We start from the raw sequence: 16,305 nt of genomic DNA, 5'->3' as shown, positions 1-16,305 counted from the left end.
ATTTTTCTGAAAAAATTTCATATATAACATGTTAGATTTGAAGTTAGGATTTGACAGATATCATTATTTTTAAAATATTTGAATATGAAAAAAGAAATTAAACAAAGAGAAAAAGCATGTTAGGTCGAGCAGCGGTCATGTGGTGCAGCCACAAAAAAAGAAACAAATCATATATAACATGTTAGATTTGAAGTTAGGATTTGACAGATATCATTATTTTTAAAACATTTGAATATGAAAAAAGAAATTAAACAAAGAGAAAAAGCATGTTAGGTCGAGCAGCGGTCATGTGGTGCAGCCACAAAAAAAGAAACAAAAAGAAGAGGGAGCAGGGATCAAACCTGGGTCTACAGCATGCAGGACAAAAGCTCCAACCAACTGGGTAGGCACATATGCTTGCAATATATGAGAGTGTTACTTTATATGAACCAAACACAAGGCGAATGCGGATGCAGCCGCAGCGAAATGTTTTTCTCACTTACCGATGGCATAGTGGGTAATTAGTGCGAACTTTGGGGACAATTTTCCTGATGGACGATCAGAAACACTATTTGCTTTATTATTAGGGATATGCTTTGTAAAGAGGCTCCTCATCATTTATATCGCTTGGCCGTGCACTTTGTTATGATGTTGCTTTATATATAAAGCGGGACGAAAGTGTGTTTCGAGACTCTTTCTGGCTTTAGTGCTTCAATGTTTTGATATAACAAACACTCTACTAAAAGAAATAGATGTGTTCGGACCTCTTTGACAAAGAAAATGTACTAATATCACGAAGATACCATTACATCTAGTCTCTGCTATAACGAAATGTCATAAAGACATTACAGATACACACGGCCAAAAAACAAAAAGAAGAACAAAAAAACAAAAGGTCCCACTACAGTGATCAATTCCTTGCAACTGCAGCACGAACCACCACCAAAACAACACCTGAAATCCAAATTCTCCTAAAACAACGCCTTCGGGAAGGAAACAGTGCACAATCGTCATCCAATCTTAGATCTTAGGTTTTCGCCCTGGAGAAAAGTCGTGCTCTCAAAAATAATGCCTTCAAAGATCCCCCAAATCCACGCACCTTCGCCGCCACGGGGAATCACCGACGTCACCCAAGGCGACGCCCTGGTCGCCACACTTGGTGGCGCTAGGGTTTCACCCCCGGTGACGCCCTGGAGTGCGACACGGGGGAACCTCCTGCGACGAACCTGGGCTCGGGACTTCGTGATCCACCGCTCCTAGGCACCGCCACAAGGAGCCGCCTCCAGACCTCTCATCCCCGACGGAGGGGACGCCATCACGGCCATGTCCTCGGAGCCGCCGCTCCGGTATCGGACGACGCCCCCTACCGAAGCCGCCCTCCACGCCGCGCCGCCAGGAGAAGCACCCGAGGAACGAGGATGAGCAGCCGATCCGATCCGCCTCCATGCACTGGCCCTCCCAACCGCGCCAAGGCCCCGCCATCCCCTTCACTGGTGGCGCACGGGATTTCCGGACGGCCTTCTCTAGGGACTACGAGGGGAGAAAGAGGATGAAGGAGGTGGTGACGGGTGGCGGCTAGGGTTTCTCCGCCGGTCTCCTTGGGGAAGGCGATGCGAGGGACCAATATGATGAACCCGGATCATGTTAGATTACTCTATGTGTTCGTACATAGCAAAGAGAGTGGGGAATAGGTGCATACAACCAAGATCCAAAATAAATATGTGAACATCTATGTGAGACACAAAATACATATGTGAATATCTTAGTGCCAACAATTTTAAATTTTTATTATTCTTCAAACAATTCCAGAAAATAGTCATAGAAGGGTCACATGAAAGTATATACGGTGTATGTGTAAGAAAAATACCCATCCATTTCATAAGGCATATAAATAAACATACAGTCCAAGTTTAAACCTTTGACCAGTAATATAAGCAACACTATATGGTTTGGGAATGTAAGAATAACTACATCGTATTGATTGCAAAATATATATATATTTATTCATTTATGCCATTTTACTATTAAAACCGTAGCTGATATTGTGAATTGGAAAATTTATATATTCATGTATACAATATATTTTGGGTCACACAAATCAAGAAAGAATTATGAATATCCCAAGTATGTATGGTCGTTGAGTTTATCGTAGTAATAATTGTGTAGAAGGAGCCTAATAGAGCGACGAACAAAAATCGAGTCAAAATTTATTTTGGAAAGAAGTGAGGGAGATGAGAGAGCGACAAATACAACCATAATTGAGAAATTTCATAGATCTAGAGTACATATGAATATTCCAATTATGTAACTATATACAATGTGTACATGCATTAGAAAAAGCATATCTGTTTCGAAATATAAGATACATCAAAAAACATGCGGTCAGTGTTTTGCAACTTTTGACCACTAGTATAAGAGCTCCTTCCCTTGCCCAAGCACATAACAACAACAAATCACCAACTGAAAAGATAAACGAAGAACATCAAGGATTCCACAGAGGCGATGCTTAGTGGTAGATATTGATGTCTACTATGCAACTTTATTCTTATAGACTCTGTTGGAGCGCAAAATTTTGTAGGACAGCAGGAAATTTCTCTCAGGTGGATGACCTAAGATTTATCAATGCATATCTCTTCATATGCTAGGTGGACCTGCAAACAGAATGAAGAAAAATTATTCAAAGTCTATAACCAGTATGGAGTTTTTGTATCCCCATGCCAGTGTACCCTCTATTTAGACCATTCAATTTACATCAAGATTCGTGATATCCTTATATAGAAATTTCTCTTTTTTATTTCTTCCAAACAAGAGATTTGAAATTTGACAAAGGTTCCTTCCATAGAAACAACTTAACTTATGCTATGATGCCCTCTTCTACACGTGAAATGGCAAGCCTTCCAGCTTGGCTCGCACAAGTTAATTTGGCGCCAAATTAAGCAAGCTACCTCGCACTGCACGTACGCGTGAGCGTGCTCTACTGTCAAAAGCCAAAAGGCGTGCAAACCAAAGTTTGATTAGCAGCGGAATCCGGCGGTGTTGCGGTGAGACCTGCTTCCTATTCTAGTTCCACCTATAAATGGGCAGAACAGCTAGAGCACCCGCAAACTTGTTCTTGCTTAAACAAACCATGGCACCAGTTGAGCATCATCATTGCCGCGAGAGTAATCCTTCTTTGTTGTTGGTGTTGTTTCTTCTCTGATGGTCTGTGTTGTGGAGCCGGTGTCATGTACTATGAACTCTTTCTCTCTTAATTAATGAATGGGGCAAATCTCTTGCCTCGGTTTCAAAAAAAATCATGCTATTCAGTGTACAACAGTTGTATCTCTAGCCACCAAAGGCCGGCTCGTTGTAGTGGAACGGAGCGTTTGGAAACTCAAGTTCCTCTTCTCTGGAGATGAGTCCCACCAGCTACGATGCCTCTTCTACACATCAAACGGCAAACGCTCCAGCTCGGCTCGCACAAGTTTAAGTTCGCGCCAAACTAAGCATAGCTACCTCGCACTGCACGAGCGCGTGAGCGTGCTCCGCTGCCAAAAGGCGTGCAAACCAAAGCTTGATCAGTAGCACAGGCCGTCGATGAGACCAACGTATCTTCAAAACCTGCTCCCGATTCCACCTACATATAAACGGGCAGAACACAGCGAGCACCTGCAAACTTGCTCTTGCTCAAACATTTAACCATGGCGCCAGTTGTGGATTACAGCCAGCGTGAGATGGAGATCAAAGCCTTCGACCAAAGCAAAGCCGGCGTCAAAGGGCTCGTCGACGCCGGCGTCACCAAGCTTCCCACCATGTTCATACACCCTCCAGAGAACCTCCTCGGCTCCTCACTCCCCGAAGACGACGAGCGTCTTCACAAGGTTCGCAGCCTTCGATTCCCCGTGATTGATCTCAGCGGGTTTGATTGCTCAGAGAGCCGGAAGGAGATCGTGGAGGAGATAAAGAAATCGGCCGGGTCATGGGGATTCTTTCAGCTGGTGGATCATGGGATTCCTCTTGGCGTCATCGAGGGAGTCCAGAGAGGTATCCGAGCTTTCCATGAGCTTCCTCAGGAGGAGAAGGCAAAGTGGTACTCGCGTGACTTTGCTCAGAAGGTTAACTTCTTCAGCTTTCATGGAGATTTCAAGGTGACGACCCCGGCCGACTGGAGAGATACCTTGTCTTGCAAGGTTCTTGAAGACCCTGCAAGCTTTGAAGCAATACCACAAATCTGCAGGTGATCTGTTATGTTTAAGTTAACACACTATTTTTTTAACTTTTAAATTAGTTTTCCCATGCTAGAAAAATAAAAAAAATAGTTCGTGAAAGTGAACCTCATTTATTTTTGGTAGAACATAATTACAAGTCATTAATCAACTTGGTTAGCTATTTCATTCTAAGTTCAGCATTTTCAAAAAGCGTTTTCTATTAGAATAACTTGTCCTTTAAAAATATAGAATAACTAGTCTTTGATATATGCAGGTGCACATATAACTAGTAAAATTGTACTAAATGTTACTCCCTCCGTCTCGTAATGTAAGACATTTTTTGACACTAGCGTAGTGTCAAAAAATGTCTTACATTATGGGACGGAGGGAGTAGTAAATATGAAATATTAGTGCACTTGGTTAACCATATCATCCTTTGTGTAAGAGGTCAGATTTTTTATTTCTCATTAGCCTATATAATAATAATATTTTTCTGGTTCAGCCATTATCAAAAACTATATTTTTGGTTAATTTATGATTTTATGCTCTATTCATAAATAAAATATTTATATTTAAAGAGTTTTTAATCTGTTTTTAGTAAATTTTAAGAGGGCTCACACGATTGTGCATAAGACCAGTCATGATGATTCGCGTATGAGTAGAGTTTGGACCTCTTCGACTCATGTCACTTTTATCTTCGGATATGATTCTAGTTGGTCTTCCTGTTGGGGATGATTCTTTGACTTCTATTTTTGATGAAGATGTAAATGACTTTAAATTTGGTTACTTTAGTATTAATATATCACTCCATTCTAGAGAAAAAAAATGTAATTTCTTTCTAATATAATAGAGATCAATCTATAAAATTATTTTAAACTAAAGTGAAAGGTGCTTTTGTTTATAATAAAGATAAAGCGATCTTTTTTATAACATTGTGAAAGTGTACAGAGAAGAAGTGAGGAGGTACATGAAAGGCATCGATGGAGTTATGAGGAAGTTGTCTGAGTTATTATCAGAAGCTTTAGGTCTTGGAAGTGATTATCTAGCGACCACAAGATGCTTTAACGCAAGGTCAATGGCATGTCATTATTTCCCGATATGTCCAGAGCCACATTTGACCATGGGTGGGACCAAGCATACCGACCTTGGGTTTCTGACCTTGCTCCTCCAAGACACTGTTGGTGGCCTTCAAGTTCTTCATCAAGATGTTTGGATTGATGTTCCTCCAGTCAAGGGTGCGTTGCTGGCAAATATGGGTGACATGATGCAGGTACCGTCACACTTTCACCTAACCAAATTGCTTATTCATACATTAATTCATATGAAAAACATATTTAATTGTTTATTTACTTCTGATCATAAGTCAATTATCTTATCTTCTACTCCCTCTGTTCGGAATAATTTTTACTTACAATATTCTACTATAAATTATATTTAAAAATAATTTACTCTTATTCTTAGCCTACAATTATATCCTAATTTAAGCTAATATATAAATTATATATTTTTTGAGTACCTTCTTTTGTGAAACTTGGGTTTTTGTCTTTCTAATAGTAGTGATATAAGACTGAATACAATATATTTCCAAATCTTTCATTATCTCAAGTTCTAATCTTTAATTTTAAAATTATATTTAAATAGTGCATAAACTCTTAACTATTAGTAAATAGGGAAAAAACTATATGAAATGATGTTACCAATTGATATTGGACCAATCACATGCATATTTTTATTCTTATTGTTGATATTACTTTTTCAAAATTGATTTTTATTTGTTATTAATGATTTATGGACGGTTTTGAAAGAATTTTAAATTTTAAGATTTTTTTATAAAGAATAGTTTTATTTTAAATAATTTCAAGACAAATTTGACATAACATTTTTTAATAAATTGATCATCGATGTTCATTGATCACTCTAATGGATTGTTTGAAATCAAATTTCTTATTCGTTCTTTTCACAATTGTGTAGATTATTACAAACGGGGAGTTCAAGAGCGTGGAGCACCGAGTTCTGCTCAGACCAACCGTACAACCACGTATCTCAATCGCATGCTTTTTGAGCACTGATGATCTTGATAGGCCATATGGACCAATAAAGGAGCTTTTATCAGATGATAATAGGCCCATCTTTGACCGAGTCATATTCCGGGAATACATGAAGAAGTATAAATTATAAGACATCAATGATGGTGAACTCTATATATTCCATCATCCTTAAAGAAATACGGAGTAGAAATAATTAGGTGGCTTTGGTTACGAGTTATTGTGCAATGTATCTCCTTTACCAGAATCGTTTTGGTGTATGATTTGTTGAATAATTTTTTTCACTTTGAGCGCTCGTTGTATGTTATCATCATTTGAGCGCTTATTTGTATGTTATCATGATTAACATGCAGGTCACGTGGTGTAGGGTCAGAAGTGTTGAGAATTAATTATATTAATTAATTAAAATTTAATCCCTACCTAATCATCGGCCGTCACCCGTTGCTTTTGGTGCTCGTAATGGGAATATCATATCGTACCTAGTAGTATCATGTATGCGGACGCAGAGTTTCTGCACTCGAGCTCAAACAAGCTCGGGTGAACAGTAAAATCAAAACAAAATCGAAAAAAATTCAAAAAATTCCAATTTTTTTAAAGAAACATTGACAAAAGTTTTAAGTGCTTGCAAAAATTCGTCATGAAATCACATTCCTATAAAACGTGGCAAAAAAAAAAACAAAATCGGTACTCTGAAAATGCTATTTTCAAAAGCATCTTGGAGCACTGATTTTTTTTTGCCACACCTTACATGAATATGATATCATGATGATTTTTTGCACGCACTTAGAACTTTTGTCAATGTTTCTCCAAAAAAAATTGGAATATTTTTTAAAAAAATGATTTTTTTCGATATTACTGTTCACCGAGCTCATTTGAGCTCGGGAGCAGAAAGGTACTTTCGCATGTATGCACCCTTGACTAGAATTAAATGAAAAAGGGAAATATCATATCACAATAAATACTGTACTAAAGGTCATTTATAAGATACTAATCTATGTTGCCTATTCGATCGTGCCCTTTTGGGTTGTATAAATAGTTGCACGTATCATTCAATAATGAGATCGCTGTCCGTTACTTTTGTATCTAAACACGTTATCGGCACTTTTCTCCACCGAGAGATTAGGCCACAAAACGATAAAATGATAGGCCGTCCCAAGAACGACAGCATTATTTGGGCCTACTCGTTATCAGTGGGATCAGGGATACTTTCAGCGTGCACGGCGTCGCCGGCATGGAACGAAGACATGGAAGAAAGAGCAGATGCCTCTCGACGGCGGCCTCCACAACCACAAAGAATGCTGCGAACATGCCATCAACAAATTGGCATCCAGACACACCGAGACGGCGTCGATCGCGGTGGCGCGAGGCGTGGGCACACGCGATGGCACAGCCAGCTGCGCAGCAACGGCGGCTGTACGCGACTGCAGCGGCATGACGAGCAAGGAGGCCACGCGAGAAGAGTTGCCTCCATCGGCACTGAGCACGAGCATGCACACTCCACGAAAAAGAACTGCATGCATTCATCCGTACAGGAAGTTGATCAGTAGAATGCTAATTTAGTTGTCGTATTGTGATCAAGAAGAATCAGCCGATGATTGATTATGCTCTGCGAGAATCACTTCATCAAATCGAAGCAGAACCAGGGCGATTGCTCCCTATTCACCGGCCGTGCCCTAAGTTTCATTTCACAATGACAATGTATCGTTCTAACAAAGAGGAATCCAGACTGTATTCTCATGAAAGAAGAGCAAATATTCGTAATGAATGAGATGCAAATAAGTCGTCCTCTGACCATCTCTACTAGGGACACCTGAACGATGCAGGTGTATTAAGACAAGACATAAAAAGGATATAAACCGTTGTTCGGCATATCGAACCAATAGCGTATCTGGTAGAACAAAATTTGCGAACAAAACCTTGCTAAGCTATTAGCGAACTGAGCTCTCAAAATTGTGGAACGAAACGAATGGTGCGGTGTGATGAAGGTAGCATCAGAGTCTAGCAGATCCTCAGATGGCAAAACAAGACGAACTACGCAATCCGTAGTTTAGTTTATAGGCTGCTGGAGTCCCTTCCAAAGAAGAAACGCCTTCCCCAGTCAGTCACAACTAGCATCCTTGTGCGCCAGCTGAATTGTTTGCTGTATTTGGTAAAGAGCAAATGACCATTAGAACCAGCATCCAATCAGTGCTTGAATCGGAGAAGGAACAAAGCATACTGGAGAGCCAGAGACTTACCTTGCATAGACAGAATACCACAGCCATTGAGTGCTGTGGCCAACATGTACCCAATCACCAGGCAGCTGCGCAGCAGTTTGCTCTCCACCCAGCGGAGCAAATTGGCCGAGATGCCTGTACCTGTACATGCGCAATTTGGGATGATCAATTATAGCTATGAAAATGGAACTCTTCTATTTCTATGACAACAAATCAATGACTCTTTGATTTGGGACGATCAGTGACATAGCTAAACTGCCAAACATATATCTACAGACCTTTACTGGCACTTGATGATAATATAAATCATATTTACATTTTATTAACCTTGCACAGCAAAAATGCAAGGTTTACTTTTCACCAGTCCAATATATTACCTGAAAGGTTTGAACCGATGACGCCCTGCGCCCCTAATCCTCAGAGGGCCTTCAGGATTTTCTTCACAAGTATTCATCCTATTGAAGCAATCTGCCAGGTAAGCTCCCTCTTGTGCAGCAACCTGATGCATGGAATAATCATTATTACATGCTTAGCATATCATCAACGCTGAAGTTGATTTGCCACTCTGCATGGTAGGCAATATTGAGTTCCTAAGTCATACACAGGAATTACCTGAGCTGTTGCTGGGAGCATCTTGACTTGCGAGTCCACTTGAGCAAGGGCTTTCTTGAATTCTTCAATGTTCAGTTCTTCTGTCTCCTTGTCTTTCAGTAGGTCATGGAAGCCCTTCATTTGGTTGGTTTTAAGATACAACTCCACCTGCGGGTACCTTTGATAGATGTCGCCAAGAACATTTTTTATGTTCTTTACAGACAAAGTGCCAGAATTATCCTTGTCTGCTACCCGGAAGATTGAATCAACATCTTCCTGTAATGAATAACAATCAAACACAGATGTCAGAAACCACTGAGATGCCAGAAAATCATGAAGTATAAACATGTATACTAGTTGGCATAGCACGGTATTTTTTTTGCTAAAACAAATGTAGAGCATTCTTCTTTAGGGGGACAGAAGAACGGTTATCAGCTAACAAGCTAAACTTTTCCACCTCAAGAGAGAAAGAAAGGATACTCATGTCGATTAAAGCATCATACCAACAGAAAGTATTCCAAACTTAAAAGTGTTACTCCTATATAAAACTTCCAAGTTCCAACTTAAATGTTGAAATATCTGACATGGCAAACTAAAATGATACTTCGAAATTGATCAATGCACGTACCATCACTTTTCTTTGACTTATAGTTGCACAGTCACCAAGTGCATATACATTGTCACATCCAAGAACCCTAAGCCACTCATCAGTTGCTAGCACACGCCTGTTTCCCTACAAAAAATGTATTGAACATCTTAAATGTGAATAGTGAAATATGATTTGTTATGGATGCAGACCGAGATATACCTGACCAACTTGCTTCATGAAATCCATAATTATGGGACGGGTTCCAATTCCAGTGGACCAAACAGCGAGGCCGTAAGGAACAGCAATCTCTCCAGTTGTAGGATTACTCATGGTTATCGTCTTATCAGACACCTTCACGACCTTAAAATTTGTCTTCAAATCTATGCCTGTCCTCTTGAACTTATCCTCGGCAAAATGGGTGATTCTTTTGTCAAACCTGCATGAAACATGAATAAAGAAATTATCACCAGATCTAAGGTATCTGTAATATATGTGCTAGTGCTGCCAGGAAATTTCTACTCGGTTCAATATAAAAGAAATGACAAAATCAAAAGTGAATATTTTACAAATGCTACAGAAAAATACTGAAGATGTCTCAAGGGTCTTACATTGTAAGGATATGCTCTCCAGCTTCAATTACTGAAATATTCACATACTTCTTTACATCAGGATACAATTTTGCCAAGTCCTCATTGACAAAGTCATGCAACTCTGCAGCAAATTCTACCCCTGTTGGGCCACCACCAATAACAACAAAATGAACGTTCTTCTTCCGCTCTTCATCAGTAAGATTAGGAAGTGCAGCTCTTTCAAAACATTTCATGACACTCTTCCTAATCTTTTGAGCATCTTCTACTTCCTACACAATAACAGATATACCAAATTACAACAAATTGTACAAAATGTATATATAGCTGCTTTGCGATAGAATGTAACCTATAAAACACTTGCGCTCGAGGGTACGCACTCACAAGTAATGCACAGCAGCACACAAAACACAGTTAAGATGATGAAAGGACACAGCAAATAGATGCAAGCTGCTATCCTACTAAAGGGGACAAGGGCATAGTTTGTCAGTACGATTTGGGAAAAAATTGTCAACTGGAGTGTATTGCATTCAGTTGATGAATAAAGGTATGTTAAACAGAGCAGCACGCACAGTTATTTGATCAAGGTTTAGTTTGGGATAAATCAAAAAATAGAAGTGCAATTTTGTATCTATCTAATGACGGATAACACAGGTAGGTACTGACCTTCAGGAAATGGCAATTTTCAGCAACTCCTGGGGTGTTGAAAGTATTTGGTTTCGCTCCAACAGTTACAATAAGGTAATCATAATCCACAACAAACTCGCCATTGGCGTCAGCATTGGTCCCATCACCTGATTTGCAGTGGACCTTCTTGCTTGTTGGATCAATCTTGTAGCACTCTGCTTCCCAGAATCTGAATGCACCACCCCTCTGCAAAATAATACACAAATTTACCGTAACTAACTCTTCAGATATATCAATGGTATTGGTCAAAATGGTGCGATTTTACTTGCCTATAGGGTACAACATACTAGGAAGATACAAAATGATGCAGAATAGATAAGTAAGACCCACATATGTGCTATACTATCAAAACAGTACCTTTCTCACAATATTGCGAATTGGCTCCACAATACTGCGTGCTTCAACCGTGCCACATGTCACACTCGGCAACAGAGGAGTGAACATAAAATAGTTGCGAGGTGATACCACATGGACATCATACAAAGAAGTGTCGATATTTCTCAAGAAACTTGCACCTGCCCAACCAGTTCCAAGTATAACCACTTTTTTCTTGCCCCCCGTTCCATCACTGATTTGAAGAACACGGTTATCCTGGCAAGCATAGCTTAAAGTGCCAGCTCTGCAATGAGGTTGAAGAAATAAAGTGTCAAGGGTTCTGATATAAATAATGTTCATAAACAAATAAGAGCTACTTTTAACATTTATGTGGCTTATAAGCTAAAGTTTTAGTTCATTTACCAATTAGTAACTTATATAACTATAAAAGAAGTAATTTACTATGGTAAAGATATCCCTTATTTGAGTAATAGGTTCCAGTGGTGACCCTGGTTTGCAGGTAAAAATGGACGGACGAACTAGATTGTGCAACACAGCACTACAACATCAAATTGGTTTAAAACCTTACTTTATTTTTACTGCAGTATTAATAGACTAACCATACTGTACTCCAACATTACTGAAATCACGTTTTCAGGTAAATCTTAGTATTCTGCTACCTCACTGTATCCACATGGGCAACAGTAGTTAGGATTGTATAGTTATAGCTAATACCCAACTCCACTTGTTACGAACAAATGTAAAGACATGATCGCCTTATACACCATGCAAGGCATATTGTGTGTGTTGGCCTCAGTATCTTCAGCACTAAATAAATATTGTGATGATGTAGTAGGTTTCTACTTGAAAATCACAGAATTTCCGAATGCCAAGAACGACTTAACGAACCCAGCTTGAAATTCCAGGCAGGAGACGGAAATGGAAGGATCTTGCAAGTGACGACATAATTAATCCGTCACGAACACAACGCACGCGACAGACAATTAGATCCATTTATTTACTGGCTCTACAAAGTATAGATGGATCTACAAGTAATATTATCAACTGACGAGGGCAAAAGCGAAACATCATCTATAGTGCAGTAACGAAGTTGCTGGTCATCACCGGAGCAATTCGTCAATTAGACAAATCAATCAGCCCGCTTAAATCTGCGGTTCGGAGCCTTTCCGCGGAACTACAGATTAAGAAAATCTCAGCAAGCACCAAAAGGTGGCAAATTTCGCCGAACCAGCAAAAGGGCGGGCCGCACAGCTAGCGCGCACAATGCACGGCGACGACGCGCCGCGCGTACGGATCGATCGAACAAGCGAACACGAGCAATGTATTAAAACATGAGGAGGCGGTGGGAGAGGGAGAGGAGACGGCGCACGCACCCTACGGTGAGGACGACGAGCCTCTTCTGCCAGCGCGGCGTCCGGCGCACGGCCTCGAGGGCGCGGCGCACCAGCGAAGCTCCCCCCGTCGACATTGGCGCTGCGTCGTGGGCGTCGATCTGCGTGGGAGCGGGGCGGCGGTGCGGTGGGGGGCGGGATACCAAGGCGAGGAGGGGAGCGGGGTTCGCTCGCTTCCGAACACGCGGCGGCGGACGAGGGAGACGAGACGGGACGTGCCTCCTCTCTCGCTTGCCTAATTATAGCAGCGGAGCCAAGTAACCAACCGATGGTTCGTGGCCGGCGATTTTGCGCCCCGGCCCTCCGCGCAGGAAATGAGTCGCGCCTCACACGGTCAGCGGCGAATGTTGCGGGGGGGCCTCAGGGGCACGGTTTGAAATACTGGATACCACGGGTGCGGATCTGCGAGAGGGCCGCGGTACAGCTCGCGCCGCGCTTGCTTTCCTTTCTGCTCGGTCGCAGTTGGCACGTTCGCACGCCGCGGGGCTTGCGATCGGACGGCGCGGCGGTGCCGAACCACGTACGTGGACGGCCCGATGTTCGCGTTTGGTGGAGAGGTCTTTGGCTTGGGACACAAGAAAGAAAGAGGTAAAGAGGGCAGGGAGGGTACAGGCGAGCAGCGGGGAGATATTTTCGGCAAGGGTTCAGACGGGCGGAGGGGAAGGGGGCGTAGCTTGCGGCGGCCCAGCTGTACAGCGCCTAGGGTTATTATTTTTCTTCTCTATTGCCTTGGCTTTGGGTCTTGGGAAAAATCTCATGTTTCGCTTTTAAGGCAACATTCGTTAGCGCAATATTCTTTTACCTTATTAGACATAATCGTTAAAATATTACTAGGATGTAGCAACTCTTCGTATAATAAAAACAGAAATTTACTGTGAAATCTTCCTATATATTGGGACCGAGATTCTCTACTTATAAGTTGCCTATAAATATAATTTTGGGTGGACCAATTTGTTTGTGGGACACATGGGTCAGACACCATAATGTCACGTGATTTATAAGTTAGAAAAACCCTATCATATATATGTAGCTATTTTTTAATAGTAACAAGAAAAATGTGTGTGCACGACATACTGAACCTCGTCATCCATGGGTGTGGCGGCGAGCATTGTGTTGGTGTGATATTCGACCACTGAAACGTCTCATATGGCTTGCAAATCTATACTTCCTCAACTTTTTCCCATTTGTAGTAGTCGGCGACATCACTAGGGTCAGCAAGTTAGTTGATGCACCAATAACAGAATCATTGACTCAACTCCCCTAACGTGTTGCAAGGTGCAGTTGGGTCATTGATAGATGGGCCAATCTGCTCCCGGATCCACATGTCGATGCCTCAACCACATCCTGCCGTCAAGAGATCCCCATCCCCCAGTTGGCGCCTCACCGCCGATGCTTACTTCTTCTGGAGGTCAGGTAAGAAAGGGACGGTGGTGGGTGGTGGAATGCTCTTGGAACCGTTTCACTTGAGTGAGGCGGGGAAAAAGCGGAATTTCCATGTTAGGGGTGACTAGCAAACATGATCGTGCGTTGCAACAGGAATAAAGAAATATCTCAATGGTACTTTGTGTTGTGAGCATGCATGTAAAGCTAATTAGTAACACACCATTATCTCTGTTGAAAACTTGGAATGTTCGTGCAATTAGTCAAAAGTACATTACATTTAACAAACTAAATATAGATCTTTACTTTGTTTGAAACTGAAAATGATAATGATAAGACAACCAGGGGCCAATGCTAAGCATCACCCACTCCCTTTAAGCAACTAAGAACACAAAAAAGAAATCTGAAGGAGAATGTGTTCGCTTTATCCAATTCATGCAGAATGATTAACTAAGTAAGCCTATGACCAATGCCAAAAGCTCTCATTAAACCTATAACTTAGATACTCAAAATATAAGCCTTTTGGTTTAGAAGTCAACATTAAGTTTCTAAGCATGTTAAAATATGGAAGATGACTCAAGCTCCAAAATTATGAACCTCTTGGTTTAGAAGTCAACATTAAGTTTTTAATCATCTTAAAATATGGAAGATGACAAATGCTCCAACACACGACTGGACAATTGAAAGTTCAAATGGTTCTAGGCAACATTACTGAACAAGCACAAATTGCATGTGCACTGCATAATTGGTCGAATGTACAAACCATCAGGAAGCAAGCACTCACCGGTGGTCGGAGTCAGTAGGCACACCTCGCCGTCCGTTGGACGGTTTCCAACGTCATCCATCATAGGTACAACATCCACATCATCGGTATCCTTCCACCTGAAGTATGTTATCGCAGACCCTATACGCCCAAGTATTATCTGACATATTGCATGAACCCACAAAGGGCTCCACCCATGAAGGGTCCATGAAAAAGAAACCTTGTCTATGTCATCACGGTCTTACTCCCACAAAGGACTAGCCTCGCTCGGGGTAGATCTTCATGAAGTAGGTGATCTACTTGCCCTTACAAACTCTTCCGTTCAACTCCACGAGCTTGGAGGCTCCCAAGTGACACCTTACCAATTTAGGAGACACCACTCTTCAAAAGGTAATAGATGTTGTTGTTGATGATGAACTCCCTGCTCTTGCGCTTCAAAAGATAGTCTCCTCGACACTCAAACACTCTATCTCGTGGTTTTGTCACGCCAGATGTCCTCATGAAAGGACTAAGTTGTGAGGTCATCGCAACTAGGTGGTAGCTTGAATGGGGTTGGTCGGAATCGAGAGACTCAAATTTTACCCAGGTCCGGCCCCTCACAGTGGAGGTAAAAGCCTACATCCTGCTTGATTGCTATTTGATGATGATGATGATCTCGATTACAAGGGTGCTCTTTCGCTACCTCTATCTCGAGAGCTTCTACTTTGATCTTGTCTAAAACTTGTCTGTTTATCTTGATTTGTCCCTCTTGGGGTGGCTTGCATGTAGAGTCCTAGTAGGACTACAACTAGTCTCTTTTCTATTACAAGCAGGATATTAGTCCGGGTCTTATTTGAACGGTCCAAAACCAGACTGTTGGGCCACCCCCATGTTGGGCCACGTTCTAATTCCGTGAGGGCACCTGTATTCTCTTTCGCACAAATCAACCCAGGTCGGGTTTGTCCACCGTCGGGTCATGCTTCCTCCGCCGGGTCTTGCTTCCCTTGCCGGGTTTTACTTCCCTTGTCGGGTTCCGTGCAGACACCCAGCTCGCAGTGAGCCGGCACAAGTTGTTTCCACGATAACTCAGTTTTGGCCTTCTGGTATTTGGCGGGTCATGCCTTGGGTTGTTGGATCTAGCTGCAGGTAACTCCCCCGACATTAGCCCCTAGTTTATCTTGAATTTATTCATGCTAAGCTCCTGAAATAAAAAAAATTAATATGTTAAGGGACCGACTCGCTCAAATGACCGGCTTACTCAATGAACCAACTCCTGGAAAGTCTAGGCCTCTTTGTCATATCAACATGTCAGCTTCAGAATTAAATTGCTTACGCTCCACGCAGAAAAATATTGGAAAAATAACTCATCTGGCATTTTGAGTCGGCTTCCAGTGTTTCGGCTTGATAAAATTATTGGGAAAAACAAATCCGTCTGATGTTGAGTCGGCTTTCAATTCTTCTGGGCCTTATATGAATAACTTGGAGGAGATGAACTTTGCAAACCTCCACCAAGAAAATGAAAACCGTCTCGCTCAAAATTGACAACTTGAAGGTGTTCTTCTATTTTTTATCTCC

The 16,305-nt window shown here is 41.6% G+C and overlaps 2 protein-coding genes across 2 annotated transcripts; one reads left to right on the top strand and one right to left on the bottom strand.

Annotated features, from left to right (window-relative positions):
• Nucleotides 1-3,532: 3,532 nt before the first annotated feature.
• Nucleotides 3,533-6,344, top strand: LOC109769361 (1-aminocyclopropane-1-carboxylate oxidase homolog 1-like). Its single transcript, XM_020328108.3, has 3 exons — nt 3,533-4,195; nt 5,115-5,436; nt 6,138-6,344. Exons 1-3 carry the CDS (start codon nt 3,660-3,662, stop codon nt 6,342-6,344), a joined length of 1,065 nt encoding a protein of 354 aa, XP_020183697.2. The 5' UTR covers nt 3,533-3,659.
• A 1,571-nt stretch (nt 6,345-7,915) lies between these two features.
• LOC109769370 (external alternative NAD(P)H-ubiquinone oxidoreductase B3, mitochondrial) lies at nt 7,916-12,819 on the bottom strand. Its single transcript, XM_020328118.4, has 10 exons — nt 12,591-12,819; nt 11,239-11,500; nt 10,861-11,067; nt 10,216-10,466; nt 9,827-10,043; nt 9,647-9,751; nt 9,040-9,294; nt 8,805-8,926; nt 8,449-8,568; nt 7,916-8,351 (listed from the first exon to the last, which is right to left on the bottom strand). Exons 1-10 carry the CDS (start codon nt 12,683-12,685, stop codon nt 8,264-8,266), a joined length of 1,722 nt encoding a protein of 573 aa, XP_020183707.1. The 5' UTR covers nt 12,686-12,819; the 3' UTR covers nt 7,916-8,263.
• Between the last annotated feature and the right edge of the window lie 3,486 nt (nt 12,820-16,305).

This window comes from Aegilops tauschii, chromosome 3, assembly GCF_002575655.3.
Source record: "Aegilops tauschii subsp. strangulata cultivar AL8/78 chromosome 3, Aet v6.0, whole genome shotgun sequence".
NCBI classification, from domain to species: Eukaryota; Viridiplantae; Streptophyta; class Magnoliopsida; order Poales; family Poaceae; genus Aegilops; species Aegilops tauschii.
This window is presented reverse-complemented; position numbering and strand designations above follow the sequence as displayed.